At 36.5% G+C, this 27,830-nt stretch overlaps 2 protein-coding genes across 5 annotated transcripts in view; one reads left to right on the forward strand and one right to left on the reverse strand.

Moving 5' to 3' along the window:
- Nucleotides 1-15,221, reverse strand: part of LOC149477567 (terminal nucleotidyltransferase 4B-like) — a 40,135-nt gene extending 24,914 nt beyond the window's left edge. For all 3 annotated transcript variants that reach the window (XM_089710984.1, XM_089710983.1, XM_089710982.1), the window contains exons 1-2: nt 14,750-15,221; nt 7,975-8,168 (exon numbers count right to left, since the gene is read on the reverse strand). In XM_089710984.1, the coding sequence (XP_089567110.1) occupies nt 7,975-8,168; nt 14,750-15,087 (532 nt within the window). In that variant the 5' untranslated portion in view covers nt 15,088-15,221. The remainder of the gene's footprint in view (nt 1-7,974; nt 8,169-14,749) is intronic.
- Nucleotides 15,222-15,691: 470 nt separating this feature from the next.
- On the forward strand, nt 15,692-25,706 carry DNAlig1 (DNA ligase 1). Of its 2 annotated transcripts, XM_089710979.1 has the most exons (17): nt 15,693-15,777; nt 15,886-16,028; nt 16,200-16,253; nt 16,324-16,407; nt 16,540-16,927; nt 17,133-17,387; nt 17,801-18,004; nt 20,047-20,131; nt 20,337-20,481; nt 20,818-21,008; nt 21,294-21,425; nt 21,827-21,947; nt 22,345-22,507; nt 23,209-23,372; nt 23,757-23,998; nt 24,860-25,006; nt 25,291-25,706. In XM_089710979.1, the coding sequence occupies exons 2-17, from the start codon at nt 15,951-15,953 to the stop codon at nt 25,421-25,423; spliced, it is 2,586 nt and encodes an 861-aa protein (XP_089567105.1). In that variant the 5' UTR covers nt 15,693-15,777; nt 15,886-15,950; the 3' UTR covers nt 25,424-25,706. The 2 variants fall into 2 exon arrangements, with proteins under 2 accessions (XP_089567104.1, XP_089567105.1); XM_089710978.1 differs by having other exon boundaries at nt 15,692-16,028.
- The last annotated feature ends 2,124 nt before the right edge of the window (nt 25,707-27,830 follow it).

A 27,830-nucleotide genomic window follows, 5' to 3' on the forward strand; every position in this document is an offset into this window, starting at 1 on the left:
TTAGATATGAATATAAATTGATTTCATTATATTTATATGCAACGCATATAACAACTGCAACTTTAAACCTGAATTTTTTGCATATTTCGTACAAGTCGTTCTTGACCTTCATCTGTGAACTCCGATCAGTTTTAAATTACCACGACTACTATCCAATAAAATGAAAGTGAATGAAGACTGAAGACTTAATTCAAAATTGACAAATACTATGTAAGGTAATGGGTGAATTTCCCTCGGGAAAGTTCTCTAGAGACAACACGAAATTAACAAACAAACCAGCAGGTTAGAGCTAAACTTGCTTCTTAGCTGAAATTTTTAAAATAATGGCAGAAAATAATATTGTCTTCCTGATTTAGCGCCACTTCAATTACCAGATAACAAATCTATGTATAATCTGTTATCAGATACCTCACCATCATCTGTAGATAGATAAAAAATGTGTCCTTGTTTGTTTTGTATATTTTCCTGCATTATATTGTTATTAGTGAATTCGTAATTTATTTATTTTAGATACCTTTAATGATTAATCGGTTCGGAAATGAGGTTAATTAAAAGCATACAATATAGAAGATTACGTATTCACGTGTAACAAATCAAACGTATTATTTTATGATTCTTTAACCGTACTTCATTTATTTTGTCAAACATTTTCACACCATATATTTTCCCAGATTCCCAATAATTTATATTACCATTAAACCTTGAAAATAAATTATGATTGTAGAATAAACATGAATATGTTCTAAGTGCTCACTCATAATTCCAATGAAGGAAGCCAGACAGCGGTAATTGGTAATCTGTCGGCTTACAATAACAATGTCAACTTGGGCCCTGTGGGGCCATCCACACACCGCTGGACAAACAACACAATATTTATTTTTATTCTTGAATACATCTTTAGAATTTCCTCTCGAAATTTATATTTTCTTAAGGTTCAGTTATATTCAATATCGACTAAAGAATACTTGGAAAAATTATTCAGCAAAAAATATTATTATTTTAATTTATTTTGTTATTATTTTATAAGAGCAACTATGTCGTGTCTTGGCGGTTCTTCTCTGTAGAAATTGCTTTCCGAATCAGTGGTATTTCTATATTTTGACAGTTCAAAAGCGCTTCTAAACGAAAGCCATACAAATAAATAAATGATTCAAATAATTCACATTTCACACACATTTCCAATATCGAACTATAGTAAATATTATACATCTTTCTCAATCCATATTCATTTCACAAATACAATATTAAGTATCTGTTTGTTCATCTGTCTACCTGAACCGCCAATTCTATACGAACCCACATAACCAGATACCTCCACACCATTATATCTCGGTCCTTACCAACAACAATCAGCGCTATCTACCTCAATAGATAACAATTAACAACATACTGTATGACCGAGCGACCCACTGGTACGGTTGCGATGATAACACGATAAACGCTCAGTGACAAGACATCGCTTATCAGCTGTGCAAACGTACATGGGTGGTTTATGTCAACTTGATGGAAATTGTTCTGCAAAGATGGCAGTACATGTTGGATGGGATGTAGGAGGATATATGGATATAACAAAAGAAAATCCTGGTTATAAAGAAGAGCGATGCTTAAAAGATAACTTCTCAGAAATAAGACTGGCGTATGCTTATATACCATATGCATAGGTGTAATACTATACCGTACTTAGCTACATTATATTAGACACACACGGTACGAGTATACTCGCATGAAAAATCGTTTAATAAATTAATATACTCGTAAATTACAAAAAGTTTGTCGTTCAATTGTTTGAATTACGCAATTTTATTTATAGCGTCACTGATATCAAATAAAATGGAGATAACGACCAATGTTTTAAGAATGTTAATTGCCAAGACATTTATACATTAACCCAATTTGTAAACATGTTGAATACAATGTATTCGAAGCTTCCACAAGAATAGTTATAAAAAAAGTTAAAACTTAAAAGATATTTTAGTTTAAAAGGAATCTCGGACTAAAAACGAAGTTGCGTTGTTGAATAAATAAATGTTTGGAGTTTGATATATTCATTTAACTACAACAAAAGTCTATAACAAGTTTCCTTCTTTACCATATTTTATTACGGCTTATTAGCAGAAGCTTCGTCCAAATGAATATATTTCGTTCCCGGAGCCAAATAATCTCCCTGGTTACAACCTTATGTATTCTTACTAACGTAACCTTGCCCTACATTTTGTACTAGACCTATTTAGACTTTCTTTTAGTATCTAAATAGCGCGTTTAATTGAGCTGTCCATGTCGGTGCACGTGTCGCTACATTAATTACGAGTTTATTCTTGTAATAACTGTTGTATGGTAACCTATTAAAAACTCGAATTTCTATTACCCGAATCTTAAAACCCCGAAAACGGTTGTTAGAACTTTTAAAAGACAGATGTAATGAATGACAAATTTTTAAAATTCCTTTTTTAATTTCCCAGATGAATCAATTTTCAGATGCACCAAAACCAGATTTTTAAAAAGTATTTTTTTGTTTCCCGTATTCTCATAATACAGATCTCATTATACCAGATTCTCAAAATACTTTTTTTTGTTTCCCATCGTACCATTTTCCAAATAAACTATTGCCAAATTTTCATAATCTTTTTATTTGGTTCCCATATAATCGTATAACAGATAAACTATTGCCAGATTTTCATAATCTTTTTATTTGATTTCCATACAATCGTGAATATACCTTTACTATCGACTGAAAATAAACATTGTCAGTAAGTAAATTTATTGTTTTACTTGTCCATTACAGACCGGTTTTAGTGTCAAAGTCGACTCAGTAGGTTAGGTTAGGTTTGAACTGTGACCCCCCATGCACGAGCCGAGCGAGCGAAGCGAGCGTGCCGCGGCAGCGGCCGGCGAGTGCCAGAACCGACTCGCTATTGTTTTACTTGCCCATTACAGAAAGGTTTAAGTGTCAAATTCGACTCAGTAGGTTAGGTTAGGTTTGAACTGTGACCCCCCATGCACGAGCCGAGCGAGCGAAGCGAGCGTGCCGCGGCAGCGGCCGGCGAGTGCCAGAACCGACTCGCTATTGTTTTACTTGCCCATTACAGAAAGGTTAAAGTGTTAAAATCTATTTAGAAGGTTAGGTTAGGTTCGTGCTGCGTCACCCTGGAAGGATTACGTTTTGCTGGATATCGTTTATTTGAATTTCAAAAATCTGGACATTGTTTGCCTGTATATCAATTAACTGTATTTCAAAAATTTGTGTTTTAAAAATCTGGCTTTCGTGCATATGGATTACGGACATCTGGATTTTGTGCATTTAGATTTCGTATGTCTGGAACTCATTCGTCTGGATTGTAAAACGTCGTACAAATAAAGAAATGGGCAAATGAAATTCGGAGTTGCGATTATATGGCAAACAAAACTTCGAAATTTTAAAATTCGGGGTTATGAAAAAATGTCCAAACGTTTTCTGGATTATGATATTCGGAATATTAAAATTCGAGATTAAGATAAGTAACCCTGTTGTATGATAGCAAAATAGTAACAGTAATATCGTACAGATTATAATCTGAAGTTGTAAATTTCCGAAATATGGGTCCGATTTTTAAGTTTCTTTCACTGACATAAATCATGAAGTGCATAAGTTATTACTGAAACAAAAAATTGTTTCGCTTTACCAATTTTTTATTCAATTTATAACTTATAATCACTATTACAAGCTATTGATACTAAATATCTTCACTATTCAATACTACATTCTACATTCCCGGAACAGCATGAAGCATCGAGCTTTATCGAGAGGTCGTTGACCCCGTCTAGCGCTCCCGTAGCTCTACGAATCCGCGCCTAGACATAATCACTACTTCACTATTCCATACGTACGGCGGCGGAATATATTGACGTCATCACCACTTTTTAATACATAATACTTTAAAGTGTGGAACCGGAAATCATTATGTTTATTCAATAGATTAGACAAGTTTGGCTTTAAGGTTATTTTTATTACTCATAGGTATATTAACAGGAACCTCTAATACTGCTATCAGTATCGTATCAGTTTTGTCAATCTATTGTAGCTAGTCATTTAAATAAGTATTTAGTTATAATTTCAATACACGAGTATCCACGACGACGAACAATGAAAATTTTGATAATATTTAAAATAAAAGGTAACATCATCAACGTACAATCCACAGGCTGATTACATCTCTGATTAAAATAATACCAGGATTCGCTGCTACAATAGACACTAGGTGATCCAGCGGCTTCACTTGCATGGTCTACGGACCAAAAGTAGCTTACCTACGCGGTAATTCGAATCAAATCGTATTTCATTCAGATACGATCAGCTGTACATATTTTCTCTTTGTGTACCATCCTTATCAATCAGCCTTACCAACTTAGGAACAATAAATAACTCTTAACACAATCTTGTTTTTTTTTTTTTTTTTTTTTTTATATTATTGGAGGGCAAACGAGCAGACGCAATGCCTGATGTTAATAGCGAAGTGCGTCGCCCATAGACGTCCACAACGTGGGTTGTGAGTGTTGCCTACCAAAGAGGGGAATGGGATGGGATAAAAACGGAACAAAGAGATGGGAGGAGCTGTCCGTGATTTAAGAGGCGGCTTGCTTTCGGCCTTTGAGAAACTGATATGTTCTTTTCTTAAAAGTCCCCAAGTCATAGTTCCTCGGGAACACAGCTGATGGTAGATTGTTCCAAAGCTTACATGTCCGTGGAAGAAAGCTACGGTTGAAACGAACTGTTGTGCTGCGCCAACCATCGAGGTGGTGAGGATGGAATAGGTTTTTGTGGCGGGATGTGCGATGGTGGAATTGAGCTGCCGGAATAAGGTCAAAAAGTTCCTCGGCGCACTCCCCGTGGTACATTCGGTAAAATATGGCAAGACTCCCTAAGTCCCTTCTTAAGGAGAGAGGGTCGAGCCTTTCGGTTAGCCTGTGGTCGTTGATAATTCGAGTTGCTCGACGTTGAATGCGGTCAAGTGGAAGAAGATGGCAGTTTGGGGCGCCAGCCCATAGATGAGAGCAGTACTCCAAGTGGGGTCGCACCTGCGCTTTATATAGCAACAGCAGGTGATTTGGCTCGAAGTACTCCCTCGATCTATTGAGCACACCCAACTTTTTAGAGGCCAGTTTTGCTTTTTCTTCCAAATGACCACGAAATTGGACGTCACTCGAAATATCAACGCCAAGGATACCGATGTAGGGCGAAATACTGAGGGTAGTGCCCTGAAAGCGAGGTGCAGTGCTAAAGGGAGACTTTTTTGCCGAAAACGCGCAGACTTGTGTTTTCTTGGGGTTGAACTTCACGAGGTTAAGTCTACCCCATTCCGAGACCTGTTCCAGGGAAGTCTCAATAGAAGACACAAGGCTCATTCGACTCTCATCTATAGTTTCCTTGAGGGATTTTGCAAGGCCGGAGTAACTCGCATCTACCGTGCTGTCATCCGCATAGCAATGTATGTTGCTGGTATGCAACATATCATTGATGTGCAGGAGGAACAGCGTAGGTGATAGCACGCAGCCTTGGGGTACACCAGCATTTATCGGCAGAATTGAGGAGCATGAACCGTCTACAACGACCTGGATGCTCCTGCCAGCGAGAAAGCTAGCGACCCATTCGCACAGTCCCCCAGGTAGTCCGTAGGATGGAAGTTTTGAGATAAGTGCCTTGTGCCAGACCCGATCGAAGGCCTTGGCAATGTCCAAACTTATAGCTAACGCCTCCCCCTTGCTCTCGACTGCTTCCGCCCATTTGTGGGTTAAGTAGATGAGGAGGTCTCCAGCAGAACGACCGTGTCGAAAGCCATATTGGCGACCGTTTAATAACTGTTTTTCCTCTAAATAACCCAGGAGCTGGCAGTTTATAATTCCTTCCATTATTTTGGAGAGTATAGAGGTTATGGCGATAGGTCTATAGTTTCCCGGATCTGTGCGATCGCCTTTTTTTGGGATCGGGTGCACCAAGGCAATCTTCCAAGAGTTCGGAAAGATACGCTTTGAATACGAGAGCCGAAACAGGCGTGTCAGAATCGGTGTAAGTTCCGGTGCGCAAGTTTTCAGCACAGAAGGGGAAATGCCATCAAGCCCACTCGATTTAGAGGTGTCCAAGGAGAGGAGTGCTTTTCGTACAGCTTTTTGCGTAAATCGGATTTCCGACATCGAAGAGTTACACCTTGGGATGGAGGGGGGTGAGAAGCCTTTGTCATCCAGATTAGAGTTCGCTGCGAAAATCGAGCCCAAGAGGTCAGCCTTGTCTTTTGCAGAGTGAGCCAGAGTGTCATCTTTTCTGCGCATGGGTGGATAAGAAGACCGACTAAAGTTATTTTGGATAGCCTTAGCCAGCGACCAAAAAGCCCGGGTTCCTGATGGAAGTTTAGCAAGTTTCTGCCCAAGCCTATTAATATAACCAGCCTTCGCCATGGCTATCTCCTTTTTGTAAGCCCGGGAAGCGGAGTTGTACTGTTTTTTTAAAGTTGCAGTGCTAGGATCAGATACCGACTGCGCCTGAGCCCAAGCTTGGAATTGTTCCTGTTTGCGATGGGATGCTTTCATGCAGGAGCGGTTAAACCAGGGCTTAGTTTTGCCACCAACGGGAACTACAGAGGATGGAATGAAGAGTTCCATACCCTGCAGAACCACATCGGCAACAGAATTGGCGCAGACGTTCGGATCATCCGTCGAAAAACAAACTCGGCCCCATGGGTAAGACGCGAAGAATGCACGCATCCCATCCCAGTCGGCTGATTTAAAATGCCAAACTCGGCGGCAGGCTGCCTGTTCTTGCCGATGGACGAGGCTGACGGGAACTTCACTGCGGATCAAGCAATGGTCGGACGATCCGAATGGTGCACCAACGGATACCTGATAGTTTCCAGGGTGAGTGGTCAGCAGCAAGTCCAGTAAAGAGGGGCTGTGTTCGTCAATGTCAGGTATACGTGTGGGTGCGGAGACCAGTTGTGTGAGACCATATGACAATGCGAAGTTATATGCTGTCCTACCTGCGTGATCGGTTACCCGAGATCCAAGCCAGTCTGAGTGGTGAGCATTAAAATCACCCAGCACAATTAGTTCACAAGATGGAAATTGCTGCAATAGCCTATCGGACATCCTCTGGACATGTTCAAAGAGTTGTTCAGTGGCGATATTTCCGCTGTGGGATCTGTAAAGGCAAGCATATATACGGGGATGATCCCTAAATTCAGTATGCAGCCAGATAATGGACAGACCCTTAGCTTCGTGTGTACAGACACGTCGGCAGCAAATGTCGTTCCTAACATACACACAGACACCAGCGCGTGGAACGAAAGCATGTTCGAGTTTGTAGCTTGGATATGTAAGATAAGCCGTGTCTGGAGGAGAGGAAATCTGAGTTTCTGTTAGAAAGAATAATGCCGGCTTAGCTGTTTCAAGGTGGTGATGAACAACATTTAAGTTGCTGTGAAGACCTCGGATATTGCAAAAATCCACGGACAGCGTGTATAATGATGTTTTGCGTCTAATGTTCTTACCCCTTGATGTAAGAGAGTGCGGATTTATGCCCGCCCCAGAGTACGACGGGCTGCCACAGCGCAGACGCTGTGGGAGGGATTCTCCTGCACAGTTTGTGCCGGTACCCTCCTGGGGTAAACAACCTAATAAAGCCGCTTGCATTTTTATTATAATATTAAGTTCGGATAATTTGAGGGAAAAAGGATTAGGAAAGGATTGGGTGAAAGGACGGGTATGGGAAGGGATTAAGGAAAATGAAAGGAGAGGATGGGAAGGGAATAGGAAGGGAAATGGGCCTCCGGACCCCTCACTCACCGTACGAAACGCGACAGTAAACTGTCACTATAACGCCGATATTCTGTGAGGGTGTGGTAACTTCCCCGGTGCGAGCGTGGCCCAATTTATGCAGAAGCTTGCTCGACTCCCACTTTAAAAAAATGTTACATGCTACTGCTAAATATGTTGTTACATGCTACTCACCAATAACAACGAGGTCGATGTCACTAGTGGGCAGATAGAGGCCGGTGCGGAAAGAGCCGAACACCTCGACGCGCGCCTGCGGCCACAGCGAGAGGATCGCGCTGCGTATGCGCGTCACCACCGTCGAGCGGACCAGGTGCTCCGTCTCCGTCGGCGACATGTACATGTAGAAGTGTTCGATCTCTTCGTGCAGCCTGTGGAACAAACACACAGTTATATTTTCACTTAGTGGCGTTTACAAAGGGCTACTATCATATTTCCCCGTTCATATGAAGGGTATTGATGCACCTGTAAATAGGAGATGAGACGTATGGGCGAAACTTCGCCTTGTGGCCTTCAAGTGGAAGAATACTAGAGCATGTTTCACTGCTTAGTTGTAGCATTCACTGCTTAGCAGTATAAAGGATAATGTCTTTGATTTTGGTCCTTCGAGTATTGAATAGAGAGCCTAGAATTGAGCCACTGGCAGCTTTAACCCATTGACCACCGAGCGGCCCGATCGGGCCGAGACACAATAGATTTTCTATTGTGTCTGTGATCCGAGGACTGACGGATTAAATTGATTCCCCATGCTATTAATATACGAATAATATAATTTAAATAAGAGTAGGTAAAACAAAAATAATTCCTGTTCCAAGGTAGCAAATTCATAAATTTTCTATGAAACTTAGCTTTATTTCCTCAAACTATTATTGTTGATGTTAACTTCTGTTTCATTAAAGCAACAAATTGACCCTTTAATTTCATAATAAATTAATAGTTATGTCCGATAAACAAAGAACTATTTATACCAGAGTTGCCAACAAATCCACAAACAATAATTGTTATTTCTGAGCCTGACCCTTACATTGATGATATTTCCGTTCCTGTAGCGACTGATTGATGATCTATTATGTTTAACTAGCTGTAACAGTATTGGAGAACTTGGCTCAGTTCTAAGACACATTAAAAACAAAAATATACTATGGGTGAATGAATACCTCCCGCCTCGATACAAGAAAACGTAGGTTGTTCCTTAAATTATTTTGATACGCGTAAATTGAGTGAATCACAGTAATATTTACGCCAAACAAAATAGTGTAGTCATACAGCTATATAAATAACAACACGAATTTTGATGTTAATGATTAATCGTGTTTATTTAAGGCTAATATTTTTTTTTATGCGGAATCTTAGGATTTAGGAATATAGCTAGAGTTTAGGGCCATTTAACTGATTTATTCCGAAGAATAAAAATATTCTAATATCATCTTTACAAAATAGTAATTTAAAACACCTTCCAGTTACATTGGGACCATCTGCTCTTTGTTGCAGAAGCTTGTAAATTCATAAAAGTGGATGTTAAAATTTTATTATGCTCATAAAAATCTAAATAAACCGGGAACAAACTTGCGAAGCATTTCGACTATTTAGTTAGGTTTAAGTCGATAGCCATTTCCTATCTAATCTAATCTAGATAAAATCAGTGCACTTAAAGTTAAGGCATTTTTTATTATAACATGATAAACTTATTGTGTTACTAGCTTTCCGCCCCCGGCTTCGCCCGCGCAGTCAAAGAAAAACCCGCATAGTTCCCGTGAGATTTCCGGGATAAAAGCTATCCTATGTCCCGGGGTAAAAAGTAGCCTATGTCCTTTCTCGGGTATCATCATATCTCCATACCAAATTTCATGCAAATTGGTTCAGTACTTTAGGCGTGATTGAGTAACAGACAGACAGACAGAGTTACTTTCGCATTTATAATATTAGTATGGATTAAGTTTAATAACCCGCTGCGTCACTCACATGATACATACACGCATTCTTCCTAATTTCATGTTTATAATATTAATGCCAAGTAAGATACGAGTATAATATTGGAAACGGGTTTCCATTACTTCGAATAGTTTTCCTATCAATCTAGGAAATACCCACATTAATTAATTAGTATCTAACATAAGCAGCCGTAATAGAACAAAGGTCACTCCTTCAGAAACAGATAACCACTGATCAAACAAATTACTTTTGTGTATTATGCGTGACGCGTGCGCATATCTTCGTTGCGTAATAACTAATAACTAAGAATACATTGTGTTATGTACATAATAAATTTGGGTAAAAAATATTGTTTATTAATCCTACACAGAATAAAATTTCGGCTATTCACTGTGTCGACAACGATACAACTTTCGACTTACTTAGGTATTTATATCAAACGAGCGAATTCTCATTCCAGCCCCGCTGTCAAATTCTTTTAGGCGTAGGGCATTCGTTTGTTGTTCTTAGTGCGTTCGAAATTAAATGCAATGTTCTAATACTGAACAACACTGAATACTAATACGAGTTTTCGTTTACACTAAAGGATCAAGAAAGAATGCTCATGCTCTTGCTCTAGCTCGAAATCTATGTTCGTTTGATGTAAATGCACTGTAACAGATATATACCCGAGATTATTTATAAAATTAAAAATATGTACATATACTTCCATTAAGAATAAATAATTTACATATTATAAACTAATTATATTTGTTTTCTCCATCGCTTTCTTCGTAATACGTCACAAAAATTTGAAAGGGAAGAGCATAATTACAAGATAAATCAGTGCACAATGGATAAAAAAAATTATAATAACTAGGGTTTCTAGAAGCAGAAGGCAGCACCTTACTACACTCCACCTGAACTTTTAGACTAAGTTCTACCGTCTACGTCAACATCCTGATCCAGAACTAAAGATAGATCTCGTAACTCTATCCTCCAACCACAAAATGAAAGGAGACCTTATCGCTGGCGTCACCGATATCTTAATTAAAATCGATCAGTTTCGTTGTTCGTAGCGGCCACAGCCTTGGTAACCGATCTGTTTACGGTATGCGAAGGTTCGCGAGTGAACGACCTTTGCAGCTCCTTTCACCTAATTACGTCTGGCCAGCTTTAATTATATAACACGTGAGATTACGCGTTTTGGTAACTTTTTAAATGGCTTTTTGGCGAAAAAAATTATGATCGGTATCGAAACTTGCATCTTTTACTTTAGCAGAGGGTAGGTTTACCTATAATGGTTTCGAAATGTTATTTTAAAAATACATTAAACAAAAATATAATAGATATGTATAACCAATAAACAGGTACCTAGTCTGTTAATGAAAACGATAATTGTGTGTTATAACTTATAACTTATAACAGAATATGGTCATAATAATTATTTTCACACACCTTTTATTACTGTTATGGTTCGTTTATTAGTCTTAGGGCTTATAAACAAATTGAGGACTATTTACATCTGCTAATTGAAATTAATATTTTATTACAGTTCTGAAGTGGATCTCTCTGATAGTTAGGTATGCAATTAGATTAACGCTGTTCTACTAGTAAAATTAAGTTGGTTTACATTTCTAAGAGAAAAATTTCTTAAACATCAGATATTGGAATCATGTGTGAAAAGGTAACTAGTATTATAGTATACAATATACATATGCCTATATATGTATAGTTTCCCGGAGCAAGTATGACGCCTGTATTTTTATTTTGTTATGAAGTTATTCCTGTTTATCATGAAGTTTCCTATTAAACAAAATTTCTCTGGCATAAGATACCTATGATCAGTGACAGTGCAACCATCGTGTCTCTCATAATTGAATAAAATTACATATATTTTTTCCTTTCCTTGTTGCGCATCTTACCGGCAATGCAAATATATTCTAAAACAGCTGATCAGCGATGTAAATGAACCGGTAATAATTGTATAATTTAATTTGTAAAACCGACACCCGGATGTGACAATTCGGCACATTAGGGTCGACTGAACCGCCTAGACGTCTAGATTCTGACCTCGTTATGCATACCACGCTCGATTCTAATGCCTTAATTGTATCGACAGTATGATATCATTTTTTACATGGTATCAAATATCAATGTATCATGTTGAAAATGTTATCTTGCATAAAATCAAAATATTTATGAAAATATAAAAGGTAAGTGAAGTTTTAAGAAGGGTATGATGACGATTCAAACATCGGTATTAATTAAAGTGTATCGATTTTCTGTTTTCATGCAACACAAAAAACGCTTATATTTCTTCAGTAATCCAAATTTTCTCACTTTCACTTGCCAGTCGGAAATCTATCAGTGACAAGACGGTTGAGAACATTTCGTTTCGAGCGGCCGATCGCACGGCAAGGGGCACTGACTCACAAGGCCGCTGTCTGACAACTGCTTATAGTACTGGATGTACCAATATTATGGGTTTATTTATTTAAAAGTAGTTCTTGGAAAAATAATGTCATAGAAAATGTTGGAATTTAAAATATTATTTATCTTTGTGTGTATTGTATGCTGCGTTTTTCGTTTTTTTCCACAAAATATATAAAACTACAGACATAGTGAAATAGGATGCGGTAACACGAAAAATTTTGTGTCAAAATTGATATAGTATTTTTTGTTTTAATTTACGTTTACAAAATATTTTTTTAAATAATTTTTGATAGGTACTACAACATTTCGAATCGTTTGCTCCATATTCACATCACAATATAAAAATATGTTCTAATAAATTTGAGAATTTTTATACCAATAATTTTTGAAAAAGTTATCCAAAATTTTATATTCTAGTAGATTGTACCATTGCATAACATATTTTGAATCCCTATGTACATAGGCAGCAAAAACATAACTGAACACATTCCAAATGCTAACATTAGCTAAATGTATGGAATCATCCAGTAACATTATTGCACTATATTTATATGACCTAGTTATTACTTCGGCGTGACTTTGTGATCACACTTACGTGAACATGCAATATGTCCATACAGTGTATTCTATTTTCACTATAAAACATGTAACAAAAAGAGATGGATTTATGGCCTTTTCGTCACAAGAGACGGACAAGTAGTCACATCATGACATCTTTATAGATTTACTAGCGGTCCGCCCCGGCTTCGCCCGTGGTACCTAAATGTTTAAACTATCCTATCTCTCAAGTTGGATCGAACTGCACATGGTGTGCGAATTTTATTATAATTTTGAATTATTTTTTTTTGAATTTTTTGAATAATATGTTAAATATAATAGGTCATTGGCACATTTTGGTGACATATGAAGTTTTTAGGCTGCTATCTAGTGCAGATAGTTATGCCACAAGTTAACTTTGTTTTATTTTGGTGCTTTTCTTCAAATAAAATAGTTGTGATGTTTACAATGTGGAGTTAAATTGATTATTTAGATTAATTTGTGCACTCGTCTCTATTTTTATACCTACAGCTCTGTTTAATTAAAATTGGAGGTCTTAAACCACATTGTTCTATACATGTTTATTCATTAGCGCATGGTATTAATTTGCGCTAAATTTAAGAAATAAGCATTATATATAAGAAATTGTACAATTTATTCCTCACTATGGACAGTTTATAAGAATTGTTGAACCGTTTGTACACATTATTTCCTATTAGCTGTACCTTATTTGTCTCTATTTCTTTTGTGTCTGCAATAAATAATTAAATAAAATAAATAAATAAATTGTTTTTTTTTATATGGTTTTAATATTGTAGTGAAATTTTTGCATACAAATAATTCTTACTATAATCTATGAATAAAAATAAAATCTTTTAAAAATCAGTACAGGTTCATTGCTACTTGTTGTAAATATCACCCTCTATTCAGACAATAAAATGTGCACATCTTAGGTGCCAAATATAAAATGTAGGTAGATTTAGCTAAATGATTTTGAACCCCATAATATGCAAATTAATCGAAAAACCTTATATGCTATAGATCAAAAACGAATTGAATAAATTAAATTATAGTTGCTACGTAAAAATATCTAAGTTTACTTGAAAAATCATACCCACACACTGACTACTATAGTATTTTTTCAATGAATTAAAATTTTGTAATATTAATTATTATACGAACATCAATAATTAAAATAAATGAGACACCTAAATTAATTGCTCGAGTTTAAAAAAAAATACATTTAAGTTTTGAGCCTGCAAAATACAGGTAAGTACCTATTCAAATTTATTTCAATTAAAAGCAGGTATTTTAATCAAGACCCATCCATAAAAAATACTATTAACTTTTTAATTGAATAGATGTAGTCATAATCATAATCATAATCATAATCATTTATTCACCATAAATACAAAATTAAATACATAGAAATAATTATCTTAATTAATTAAACATAAAAATACAAGGATATCATAATAGGACCTGATGATTAAAAAGATAATATGACCTGCAGTCCTCCAATACAACTTCAATTAAAAGTTTTTATTACAGTTTGACACTTCTTCAAATGCACATTTATATAAACAATACACAAAAAATTCCCTGATTATTATTATTCATGTCTATTTATTTTAGAATTCCAATTGGACTAATATGTTGTTTAAATGACTGATTAGTTCCTATCAAAGTTATTTGAAGTTGTTTTATAGACAATAATACAAACAATTTAAAGAAAATAAAAAAACAACAATAATTTACTTGACAGACTTATTACCAATACAATAATTAAATCTGCACTTTTGCATAAATAGGTGTAAATATAAAACTAGATAATGGGGTCACTTATAAGCATTTATCAATTTTTATCTGAGATCGAAAATTTTTTAACTTGAATGATTCCTATAGGTATAAAATATGTTCAGCTTGTGGCAAAGACAGCACACGGGCGCGGGGCGGCTGACAACCGGCCCGCGCTGTCAACACCACGAGACCGCGCTGTCGGGGCAAAAGCCCTCACCTCGAGCGTCAATCGCTGACACCTCATTTGCGACCGCTAAATACTACTCACCCGAGTATCCCAGGCTTGTAATGGTAGTTGGGTATCCGCCAAGGGCAGCCCCCGTATTCCCCTATGAGAGCATCGTGGTTCTGATTCAGGTTAAACGTAGATGCGCGGTTATCGTTTGCTTTCCTCCGTGTGGGATTGAAATAATTATTATTCCTATTTTCACCGTTCACATCATTTATTGGTATAAAGTCTTGTGCTTTATTCACATTAGGATTAGCGTTCTCTAAGTTTTTGAGGTTCATTTTGTCTGTTTCACTTTGAGTTTCCCATATACGAAGCCACAATCGCTTCGCGGGTCCTTCCTGCTCGGGCTGATACCACCCGACGTAGGGATCCATTCAGCCGGAGCAAGATTCCACTATATGGGATAACACATGTTGTATCATTTCACATTTGTAATTGTAATTCGAAAAATTAATACAAAACAAAAATAAGTCACACCACATTCGGAACATGGACGACACGCGGATAGTTGACAGTTCATAAACTAGAGGGCGCCATTGTTGCAAAATAAGTTCTAGACGAGGTCAATATAAAAACTTTTAATAAGAAATATAAAGTTTCATAAGCAATGGTAATACTTTATAAATGGATTGGAAACTTAAAATAATGGTATTAAATACAAATTGGATTATAATAAATCTTAGAACAAATTTAGATGATTGCTAATAAAAAATACTTAACTGTAATTACCTTTTTTTATTGACAGTTACTTTTTGTGGTCGTGATTCTGATTGTTTGGAATCTTATAAAAATTTATATTGAATTTAACATTATTTATTTCACTCCATATTGCTCTAAATGTTTAATTAATATTTCATTAAGATACATAAAATCTATAAATATTTTACACGAACTTAATTTTAGGTTCAAGTCTGTATACATTATGAATCTGTAAGTCGACTGTCATTTTTTGGCGCCGAATCTAAAAAACATATTGTCAAAGTAGCATGTCAATCGGACTATAATATTTATGTTACTTTTATATAAATTATGCTTTATATTTCAAGTGTTTTATAGAATTTCTTGTAAGTATAATCTACTAATGCTATGATTCAATTGATTTATGAACTCCTTAAAGTTTCTTACAGTCAGTAGATTAGTATTTGGACTCCGTTCTGTGCCTGTTTGTGCAGGAAACGTAAACATCTCTCGTTTCGTTAATGTTCCTAATAAATTAGTAAATTCTGGGACTCAAAACATGTCGCAGACAAGTATTAGATCGTTCTTTACAGCAACACCCAAAAAAAGTATTGAAATCAAAAAGGAGGACTCCAAGGTGAGTACCAAGCAGATTTTCTATTTCTCGACACGATACATGTAACAAAATATAAATGGATAGAATTAATAAAATAATTACGCTCTTGTACTGTACTGTATACAGGTATTTGAAAATAATATGTTTTTGTATAAATATCATGACCTTACACAATGATTAAATTTCTTACAGGACAATTCAATAACAGATGAGAATGAATCTCCAGTGACAAATGGAACTGAAAAGGTAAGACAATATATTATAGTTTTACCTACTTATATTTATCACAAATCCTTTATGTGTTTTGTATTTGTAGAAAGCAAAGAGAATTAGATCAGAGAGCAGTGGCAGTGATTCAGTGGATGATGTGAAATCTAACAAAGTAGATAGTGCTGAAAAGGTATTTATGCTATGTTAAATGTAATTAAAATAAAACATGTTTTTATTTTCTTGCCAATAATTCATTTTTTGGTAGAAGAATTTATTATTAAATGAAAAATGTGTAAGTAAGTATATATTTGTTATTTTATAGAAAAAGTCAAAACGCAGGCGCATTGTAAGTTCAGGAAGTGAATCAGAGTCAAAGTCAGATACGGAAGAAATAAAATTGGAAAAAAGTGAAAAACCCGTTAAAACTTATGATTCACCAAAAAGCAAGAAAACTAAGGCAAAAGTTGTAAAAGCCGAATCACCAGTAAAAGTAAGTCCTAAAAAAGAATCAATATTTTCAACACTTAAGAGTCCTAAAGTCAAAACAGAGAAAGAAAGCCCAAAAGCAAAGAAGGAAGTCAAATCTCCACCTTCAAGTAAAAAGAAAAATAATGTGAGCCCATCCAGTAAAAAGAAAGAAGTTTCTGAAGAAAATAAAGAGAATGGTATTAAAGAGGAGAAACTTGATATTAAAACTACATTGACTCCAGGTATGTTGTGCTACTAATGTGTCTATGTGCATAGTATAAAACATAATTTCTCTCTGTCTGATTAGATCTTTCAAACTAAGCAACAGATTTATATATAACTAGGATGGTCATTATTTTATTTATATTTTGAAAAATATGCAAAGCTGTGTTAAGAAAATAATATTGATTTAATAGATTTATCGTAACAATCTCTTTAATCTTGCAGAGGTTGATTACAATCCAGCGAAATCAAAATACCACCCAATAAATGATGCATGCTGGTCGAAAGGAAAGGAAATCCCATATCTTGCACTAGCCAAAACACTTGAAGCCATTGAAGCTACATCGGCCAGGCTGAAAATGATTGAGATTTTGAGCAACTACTTCAGATCTGTGATTGTATTGATGCCAGACGACCTGTTGCCGAGTATATACTTGTGTTTAAATCAGCTAGCACCAGCTTACCATAGTCTTGAACTAGGTAAGAATTTTTAAATAGCGTTTGGTTCTTTATTCCTGTTGGTGGTCATTGTTTCATTTTTATGCATCTTGGAATTTTGCAATTTTTGTTTTGTTCATTAGTGTAAGAATTTCATCTTTTATTTCTACGTCTTGTTAGTATTCCTATTCATTTTTATTACGTTTTTTCTTGGACAACTTGTTCATTGGATGCAAATTATATTTTGGAGCAATGTTTATATAATAGCAAAGTTTTATAACATTATCATTCCACTATATTATATACTATATATACTATGAACACCTATGACCTTACATATTCTTAATTGCTTTAATTTAATTTTATTTCCATAAAACTGTACTCAATTGTACTATTAACTAAAAATATACTATTATAGTACTATTAAGTATTAATAAAACATCATTGCTTCCCAGGCATGGCAGAGACCTACATAATGAAGGCAGTAGGCCAGTGTACGGGACGCACCCTCGCTCAGATGCGCACCGCAGCCCGAGCTAGCGGAGACCTCGGTTTGGTAGCGGAGCAGGCTCGAGCCACACAGCGCACTATGTTCACGCCCGCACCGCTCACCCTGCGCCGCGTGTTCGGGGCGCTCAAGGAGGTCGCTGCTGAGAGTGGTGAGTGGGTGTGGGCACAGAATACATAATACCTAGTAGCTAAATGCTACAGAATGGACACTCTCCGCCTCCCCGCCTTCCCGCCAAAATTAAACACTTACCTCACCACACACGATCACGCTATACATAGCTCTCATTTTTCTGGAAGGACGATACGCAACGAAGATTGACAACATTTTTTGGATTTGTGATTATCGTTTTTTCCGAGAAAATGGTTAGATATTGTGCTGTTTACGGATGTATTTCATCGGAAAAACGAGAATTTCTTTACGCTAGTCACAAATGTGCCAACCATAAAGCGTTATCACATACATTTGTAGTCTCTACAGTGTGACTGTCAAAACGATAATTTTGTATGGAGTGTCCGGGGTGTGGTGTGGGTTAGAATTCAGAAATATCACATTGAGATTGCTACACAAACTACATTAAATCCCTAAAATAAAATGCCCTTGATATAATAAAAATTGGTAAAAAATAGGTCTTATTGAACTGATAATCATCATTCTGTCATAGTCAAAACTAATCTTGTTTTTGTTATAAACTATATGTTAACGCAATTCTTTATTGAAGTGAAAACTTCTTTAAAATCTTAAACTCGCGTCAGGACACGTGACCTGATCGAAAAAGCGTAAGACGGATGGATATCAAACATGCTCAACGTTAATAATCAAGTTTTCACTTCTGCCGGCACTCCTGGAGTGCAACCCGTCTTTTTTCAGCAAAACAGTGGTGATGTGAGAATATTTATTTTATACAGGGTGTCCCAGTATTGGTATACTAAGCGCGAAGGAACTTGTAGTTTTGCATACACTGATCACGTAAAAAATACTTAAAAACAAGATTACGTCAAAAATTTTTTGCTGAATTTTTCCTGAAAATCCATGTTTTCTTCTCTAGCTTGGTGCAGCCGGCATATACCGCTTCGCTAATGTGAGCATTTTGTCTATGAAAACATAATCTTAAACGATAGCTCACGTGCTAGTGGGAAAGTTGGACGAGTTGTTTGTTATGAGTGTACACATAGAATTTTAAGAATTCATCTATTTGAAAAAAAAATACGTCTGGAATTTTATAAGTATTTTTTACGAACTCAGCGTATGCAAAACTATAACCTCCTTTGAGCTTAGTATACCAACAGTGGGACACCGTGTATATGTAAGAAAATACTTTATTAGCTTACTAACACATGTTGAATTTGATATTTTTGGTTTAATGGCATTCAAATGATTTATAAATATAAATTTATTTTTTTCTATTCTTTATAAATTTATATTTACTAACACATGGTAAAAGGCTTATTACACTACCCGATATGAAGGGCCCTGCATCCAGGGTGGGCGTGTACCCTAGTTAGTGTGGCACTTATTACACTTCTCTGCGAATTGGGCTCTAACTCAGTTTATACGCGAATGTCTAGAGAGATAAACGTATTGTTGCATTTTACATTATGCCGTCGTCAGTATGGAAACTTCAAAAAGTTGCTGTAGCAGTGGCAACCGTTGTCGCAATAACAAATATTAAAAAAAGAAAGAAGATAAAGATCTGGGTGAAAGAGTATTTGCGGTTACGTGAAAAGCTTTCAAATATGCAAATACTAAGAGTGCTTGAACCGGGAGTTTTAATGAATTAATTAGAGTAGGTGCAGAACAATTTGAACACTTGTTGAGTTTTAAAACAATTAAACAATTTATATAAACAATTTATTTATTTGTTAACATGGCGGTGTGGTCACAAACATTTGGAACTTCCCTTTTAAGTTATATAAACCTGTAGTAGGGAAGTTTGGTGACACCTTACATACAAAAGCAGCCACTCCACGCACTAGTCGCGCGGCAACTGAGCTCCCTAACCGCCCTAAACGTTATTACATTACCCAATCTGCAGGGCGCTTAGGGAGTTAGGCAGATCGGGCAGATCGCCCTAAATCGGGACACTAACTCCCTAAGTCTTATTACACCACTCTTAGTTAGGGTTAGGGTCCCTAAAAATTGGGTGGTCTAATAAGCCTTTAAATTGCACGATAATTTTGCATTTATTTACAGGTCACGCTTCGGTAAATAAGAAAATAGGCAAAATACAATCCCTATATGTCGCATGTCGATACTCTGAAGCCAGATACCTAATTAGGTTAGTATAAAAAACGATTATAATATAATCCAGTTGATAAAAGCATTCTAATCTTTCTACACAGTCATATCTTAACAAAAATTAAACACAAAAAAAAATAATGACGGTGATTTGCTTATTACACTTTCCGATACTACAGTATCAATATTATACTTAAAACATTTTCTACATGATTTCGTTTAAAAAACCAAGTCTTCTCCCCCAGATCACTAGAAGGCAAGCTACGTATAGGTCTGGCGGAACAATCAGTACTACAAGCGCTCGCAGTGGCTTGTGCCGCGACTCCGCCCGCCGGACCGCGGGCCGGAGAGATAGACGTGGCTAGTAAAATGAGCGCGGAACTGTTTAAGGTAATTAGTTATACAAGTGTTGTAATTGTCTGTTAACAATTAATATATTTCAAACCCGGCGCTTAACATCCGACACTTCACACACGACACTTCAAATAGACACTAAAAACGACACTACAAACAGACACTTTAAACACGACACTTCAAACAGACACTTCGCACACGACACTTCGCATACGACACTATCTATAAACACGACACTTCATACAGACACTACAAACATGACACTTTAAACACAACACGACGACGAATTTTTTTTATAAAAATTTATGTTTTTGTAGCATTTGAATGCCATGAAAGAAAAAATATCAAATTCAAGGTCTACTTATCACACAGGCACGCGTAGACGAGTACGCACTAACAATAAAAACAACGTACTGCGAGTGTCCGAACTACGACACGCTCGTAGCAGCGCTACTACAGTACGGTGTGGAGGAACTGCCGAAGTATTGCCGTCTCACACCCGGAGTGCCGCTGAAGCCCATGTTAGCGCACCCCACGCGAGCTGTGGCCGATTTGTTTACTCGGTGAGTGTGCCTGGGTTATAGATACCCGTGTCTTTTAGGTGGTTATTAAATGCAAAGCTTTGTTCCCTTGCGGGAAATAAAAGTGATATTTAACGCTACATATTTTGTTTCAATCTAATAATATTGAAAAACATGTTTATTTTTAGAAGAAGGCATTTTTTATTTTCTCTCTTTTGTATATCTAACATTACGTACCATTATCAGCACAACTATTTAAAATCTTACATATAATAATTTTCTCAAAAATCTCTATTTTTCCCACGCAAATGTAACAAAATATTGCAGGTTCGAGAACGAATTATTCACATGCGAGTGGAAGTACGACGGTGAGCGCGCACAGATACACGTGCCCGGCGAAGAGACGCCGCAACTTGATAAAGCGGCCATCTTTAGTAGGAACCAGGAGAACAACACTACGTGAGTATATCATTCTGTCGCGCTCGATAATAATATAAATTATGAAAAAAACATCCAGTATATCTGCCAATCATAGCCATTTAGCCCCTCTATTGTGATTGCCTCTACTCGCCCAACCCATATTGGCCCATAAGACACCATAGTTCGGGGTCAGGAGAATTAGCTACGTAAGTATTTCATTCCATAGCAAAAAAATAAAGCGGCGAAACGTTATTAATTTGTTTATGTATTAAATCCAATAAGTTCAGTTCAATTACACCAAAACAATGCTCCTTCGAGCTGGATGGAATTATATTTGGTTTAAAATTATGTGTAATTTTTATATTTTTATTTCTATATAGCTATTAAATAATATCGGAGTATCATTAACAATTATACATAATAGGTAATTTGTATTTCAGTAAATACCCGGATGTAATTGGTCGTTTGCCCTCTCTACTGAAAGACACAGTAAAAAGTTGCGTGTTGGACTGCGAGGCGGTGGCTTACGATGTTGAGAAAAAACAAATTCTACCCTTCCAGGTAAATAATTATTTCATTTATATTACTATGACTTTAGTAGTTTAAGTGTGTAAAGTGTGTACTACCTTACTCATGATTAGGACAGCCATCTTAATAAATCCGATGCAAATCCTAACTTTTTTAAACAATGATTATATAAAAAAAAAAGCTAAACAGGTTATTTAGGGCTCCGACAGTGACACATCTAAATATGGCTAATTAGCCAGAATTTACATCAGTGGTCTCTTTTTCGCTCATGACAGTTGATAATGCCATCTCACTTTGACGTGCGAGTACAGTGCCGTTTTTGAGGATCGAATGTAGTGTCGGTAACCTAGCTACTCCTTTTTCCTCGAAATATAAATAAATAATGTCTCGTAATACGATTGATTTTAAAGCTAAATCTCCGTTATTTCAGATCCTATCGACCCGCAAACGCAAAGATGCGCAAGAGTCAGAGATAAAGGTACAAGTGTGTATATTCGTGTTCGATCTATTGTACTATAACGGACTGGCGCTCGTCAAACTGCCGCTACAGGAGAGGAGGCAGTTGTTGAGGGATAACTTTAATGAAGTTGAGGGTAGGTAGTTTGTTTTCATTGTATTGTAGTGGAGTCTTTTTTAGGGTAGATATTTCAGGGATTTTTTGTTAATTTACAATTTTATAAATATAAATTTAATTTACATTTTTAATAAACGTTTTACATTTTTATGAAAGTTATGTTTTTGTAAGTGGAGGCGATTATAACAAATTAAAACCGATTCGCGGACGTAGGAAGTGAATTTTCGGAAAAATTCAAATGGTTTTTTATTTTCTTTTATAAACAAACAAATATTTCCTATCAGTAAGATTTTCTATGACCAGTTTTTTAAGTACTTCTATAGGGTATCCTTTCATAATTTCCACACTGTATAATACAAGTCATGTCATGTCTGTGACACGTCCAACTGTAAAATAATGTTTGAAATCGGTCCACTAGTTTCTGAGATTAGTGCGTTCATATGAATAAACTTTTCATCTATTAATAATAACTAGCGGTCATGTTTACGTTTTCTCTTCATAAGAACCGTCCATCAGGAATATTATGAAAATATAATTAACAAAATTGGTTCAGCTATTTTCGAGTTTTACGAATACCAACACATTTAGCGATTCATTTTTATATTATAGAAGGTTGCGATAGATAAATAAAACAAAAACATTATAATCTACAAATATTTATTTATTTTCTTTACATCAAATTACTTAACAAAGTTAACCTAATACAAATATACTATTTAGGCACCTGGCAACTAGCGCGTGGTAGAGACTGCTCTAACACAGAGGAAGTAGAGCTTGAGTTAGCGGAAGCTCTGCGCGGTTCGTGCGAGGGGCTCATGGTGAAAGCTCTCACCGGGGATAAAGCCCGGTATGACATAGCAAGGCGCTCGCATAATTGGCTCAAGGTAAGGAAATATCATCATATCATCAATCATATGCGTTTTGGAAATCGTTTTATTTGGTGGTACTGCTCAGAATTTCTCGACAAATTCTCTGGACACGCACATGCAACTGAAAATATTGTTCAGTTCAACAGTTATGAAATAGCTCTGTATAATTGGCGCATGTTGTGTTAACCTCTAATTATTTGTTACTTTATCACAAGAACTATATGTTTTATAATATTTATATTTAAGAATCATTGTAAACAAATGTTGGTTGACCAAATAAATAAATAAATAAATGTCTACATTCTACAATAATAAAATAGTCATTATTTTCTACTTTATTTCTTTGTTTTAACTCTAAAATGCTGTGTTCTACCTGTGAATAAATGAAATTTTTTTCAGTTGAAAAAGGACTACCTCGAGGGTTGCGGGGACAGTATCGACGCGGTAGTGATCGGCGCTTACGAGGGCCGAGGGAAGCGTGCGGGACGCTTCGGGGGCTTCTTGTTAGCGGCGCGGGAACCCAACGCGGACTGCTACCAGACATTGTGCAAGATCGGCACTGGGTTTAGTGACGAGCAGTTGACTGCTTTCACCGAAGCGTTAAAGCCGCACGTGATATCCGCCCCGCCCAGTTATTATAGGTGCCGTACGCGCATTTTTTGTCTTTTTTTGTATTGTGCTATTTTTTATGTTTAATATGCGAGCACATAGACTCGGTAGCAACAAGGGCCGCACGCCTTTCTGGATTCATCATTAGACAGACCAAATTCTTTAATGACTCTGAAGTACCAGTATTGCTTTTTAATTGCTACGTACGACCTCTCCTCGAATACTGTAGCCCTGTGTGGAATCCTACTTATGCCGTACACATACAGCGGTTGGAACGGATACAGAAACAATTCCTGTACCACCTAACTTTCGCTCACAACCTTTGCCGTAACCTAACGTCTTATTCTTCTAGACTTATGCACTTTAAAATGAAATCGCTTGAAAGCAGACGGACCCTTTCTGATATCGTGTTTCTATACAAAATTATAAATGGTAAAATAGATAATTCTCAATTATTGGGAAAAATTAGCATACATGTACCAAGGCCATTCAGCCGTCCCACTAACATGAAAACGTTTAGTCTTCCCTTTTGTCGTACAAACTACGCTCAACACTCGTCATTGCACCGCATGTGTTCAGCTTACAACAAAATAGTATGTAATAACGTCGATATATTTAACGCATCCCTAAATTCATTTAAAAAATTAGTTTCCAAAATTGCATAAATATTGTATTTAAATTGATCCATAATGTTATTTTTCTGAATTATGTTAATATTGTAATAATGTAAATATGTATTCGCGTACATTATTGCAGGCTGTGTTCACCTCTAGAAGGTCTAGCACCTAATTACTTGTGATGTATCATAGAATAACCATATCTATATTTGTAGTGCTATGTCCAGTTTGGTGGACCTATTAAAAAAAATATTGATGATATGTGTGTGTGTGCAGCTATTCGAGCAGTGTACAGCCGGACGTATGGCTGGAGCCGGCTGTAGTGTGGGAGGTGCGGTGCGCGGACCTGTCGCTGTCGCCCGCGCACCGCGCCGCGCTCGGCCGCCTCGAGCGGGACCGCGGGGTGTCGCTGCGCTTCCCCAGGTGCGCACTAACACTCATAACATACAGAAACACTCATAAAATACAGACACACTCATAAAATACGGAAACACTCATAAAATACAGAATCACTCATAATGTACGGAAACACTTATAATATACGGAAACACTCATAAAATACAGAAACACTAATAAAATACGAAAACACTCATAATATACGGAAACACTCATAAAATTCAGAAACCCTCATAAAATACGGAAACACTCATAAAATACAAAATACATGTTTTTTTCGTAAATTAATAAAATATTTTCCAATATTCCAGATTCATCCGTGTCCGAGAAGACAAGACTCCCGAACAGGCGACAACGGCGCAACAAATCGTAGAGATGTATCTCTCACAAGATCAAGTTAAGAATACCACGCGAGCCGCGCCCTGTGAAGACGATTTCTACTAAATTCAATGTAAAATAAATAAATTAATTAATATATATGTGGATTTTCGACTTTATTGTACATGGTCATATAGAGTCCTTTGTTGTTGAAAATAGATTATTATTTAATAATGATAAAGAATAAAAAAACACTTCTATTAAATTCTCACTAAATTACATCACACGCCATTTTAGGCAGTCATGTAAAAATACTAAATAAATTCGAATAAGGCAATGCACTGTAAGTTTAAAATGTAATGTAATGTATATTAAATAATGATATAATATATCGATTATAAAATATAAATTTTGTGTTTTAATTTTAAACTATATCCCCAAAACGACAACAAAGTTATAAGCTAATTATAGGTTCGTTTGATTTTACAGTTTCATTTATTACTAGCCGCTTTTCAGCATTCAAGTTGATCCACTATAGAAAACATAGCTAAAATATAACTCAAATAATTTTACTCTCGTTTGTTGTAAGAATTTTTAAAATAAGTTCAGTGGATTCTGAGATCTGCCCATAAGTTACCTTGACACCAACGCACTACCGTGACCTCTTTGTTATATTCAATTAATTCAGACAGAAACGTATAAGGCTAAACTAAACAAAATTAAAACTATAAGGCTTGCACCATGTTACTTTGGCAATAACAATTAGGGAAAATATGAAGTTAGTTAACTACAATACAGAAAAGACAAGCGTGGCATAGTTGAGTAATATTCTACCCGGTTGCACAGAATATATTAGTACTACGTACAGAAGGTTCACTCCCTAACAAAAGTAAACTTTAGGCATAAATAATTGCCTACTCTTGAAAGCGGCACTTGCTTGCAAGTGAGATCGAGGTTGGTACTCGCCGCCGATTTATTATACGATACGCACGAAAACCACGCGAACACGTCACGCGACCAACGCAGTGAGCGCGCGGGCGGCGAGAGGCAGGCCACCCGCGCTCGACTCCAACTCAGTCGGCAACGGCGCGAAACATAGCTAAACTTCGGAGTGAAACCCCCTGCCGGTAGTAACAGCTCATGTCGTTTTTCATGAGAACAATTTGTACCTAGTTATGACTTTACAAGTTTAAAAAATTCACTAGTCAGACAGCACCAAGGGCTTTTTACGTCTATTAGAACCATCAGTTCATACTAATACATCTTCTAGCCTACACCTTGATTTTGATGACAACCTATTTCTAAAAAAATGACGTGTGGCACTCGGGGACTGCCGCGGTAAAGCTATTGCATAGCATGCCTTCAAGCCACACCTCCGTGCCCGTCGGAGTGGGGAGCGTGAGGTTTTTTTTCGTTACGGAATTTCTGGATTCGGTCCCCGCGCTCAAGGCCCGCGATAGAAGCTATGCAATAGCTTAAAAAAGTACAAATGTTACACTCGTTTTGTCATCACATTATACGACTGGAGCAGACTTCTGATTTGATCTTCTCTATTTTTAATAATGCATTCCTTTACTCGAGATATTTGGAAGAAGTAAATTCTCGACATATAACAAATATAACGTACAATATAACTGCGATATATTCGCGTTGTAGTCTACAGAAAAAATTGTGTACAGGCCAGTAGCAAGTACGTAGTTGCATATCGCTTCTATAGTAGGTACTTGAGCACAGTATTACGATATCCTTAGCCCCTAGGAAATATTATTGTAATACTGTGACTTGAGGTTTAGGTTGGAAAATGAGAAGCATCGATACAGTGACGAAAAAATAAAGTTTCAAGCATGTTAAAAAATTCTTAAGACCTGGGCATTCAGCAAGGTTGGGCAAGGTTCATTCGGACCTAAATACGTCCTTTGTTTAAATATCGAAAAAAAGATGCAATTCCTAAAAACGCTTCTTCTGTCGACGTCTGTTTCAATACAGGGTGAGTAATCTTCACGTATGACACCAACGACCGAGCCGTGTTCGCGATTTTGCAAGCTGCGTATATTAAGTTCGTACGTCTATCACCTACTTAAAGGTTTCAGATAAAATACAATAAAATAAAAAGCAGATGGAGCGGTGCCGAACTAAGCTGAACGCTCGAGAGACACTTCCCTATAGCTATTATGCTGATTATGATATAGCATTTGTGTGTGTATTATGTTGTCAGATATTGAAAAATTTCCAATTTTTTACCTAGTCATATTATGTACGTTTTTCGAGTGTATGTATTACTCATGTATATTTATTTGGCAAGCCGTACAGCTCAAACTGGTGACGGATTTTGATTTATGAAGTGGCGTTGCAATCATATGAATTATTATGGTAGTGACGCGACGTAGCCTACATAAATTATGCAGTCGGGTGTTTTGTATCAAATATTGATATTGCATTTGATGTATCAAACGAACATATAGGTACCTAGGCAAAAGGCAAGAGCATTCATTGTAGAGCAGTGATCTTTTAGTGTAAACGTAGTCGTGAATAA

The sequence above is a fragment of the Colias philodice genome, chromosome 25 (assembly GCF_061535455.1).
Source record: "Colias philodice isolate Cphi_HAF_F1 chromosome 25, ilColPhil1 Martin Lab GWU primary, whole genome shotgun sequence".
NCBI lineage: Eukaryota > Metazoa > Arthropoda > Insecta > Lepidoptera > Pieridae > Colias > Colias philodice.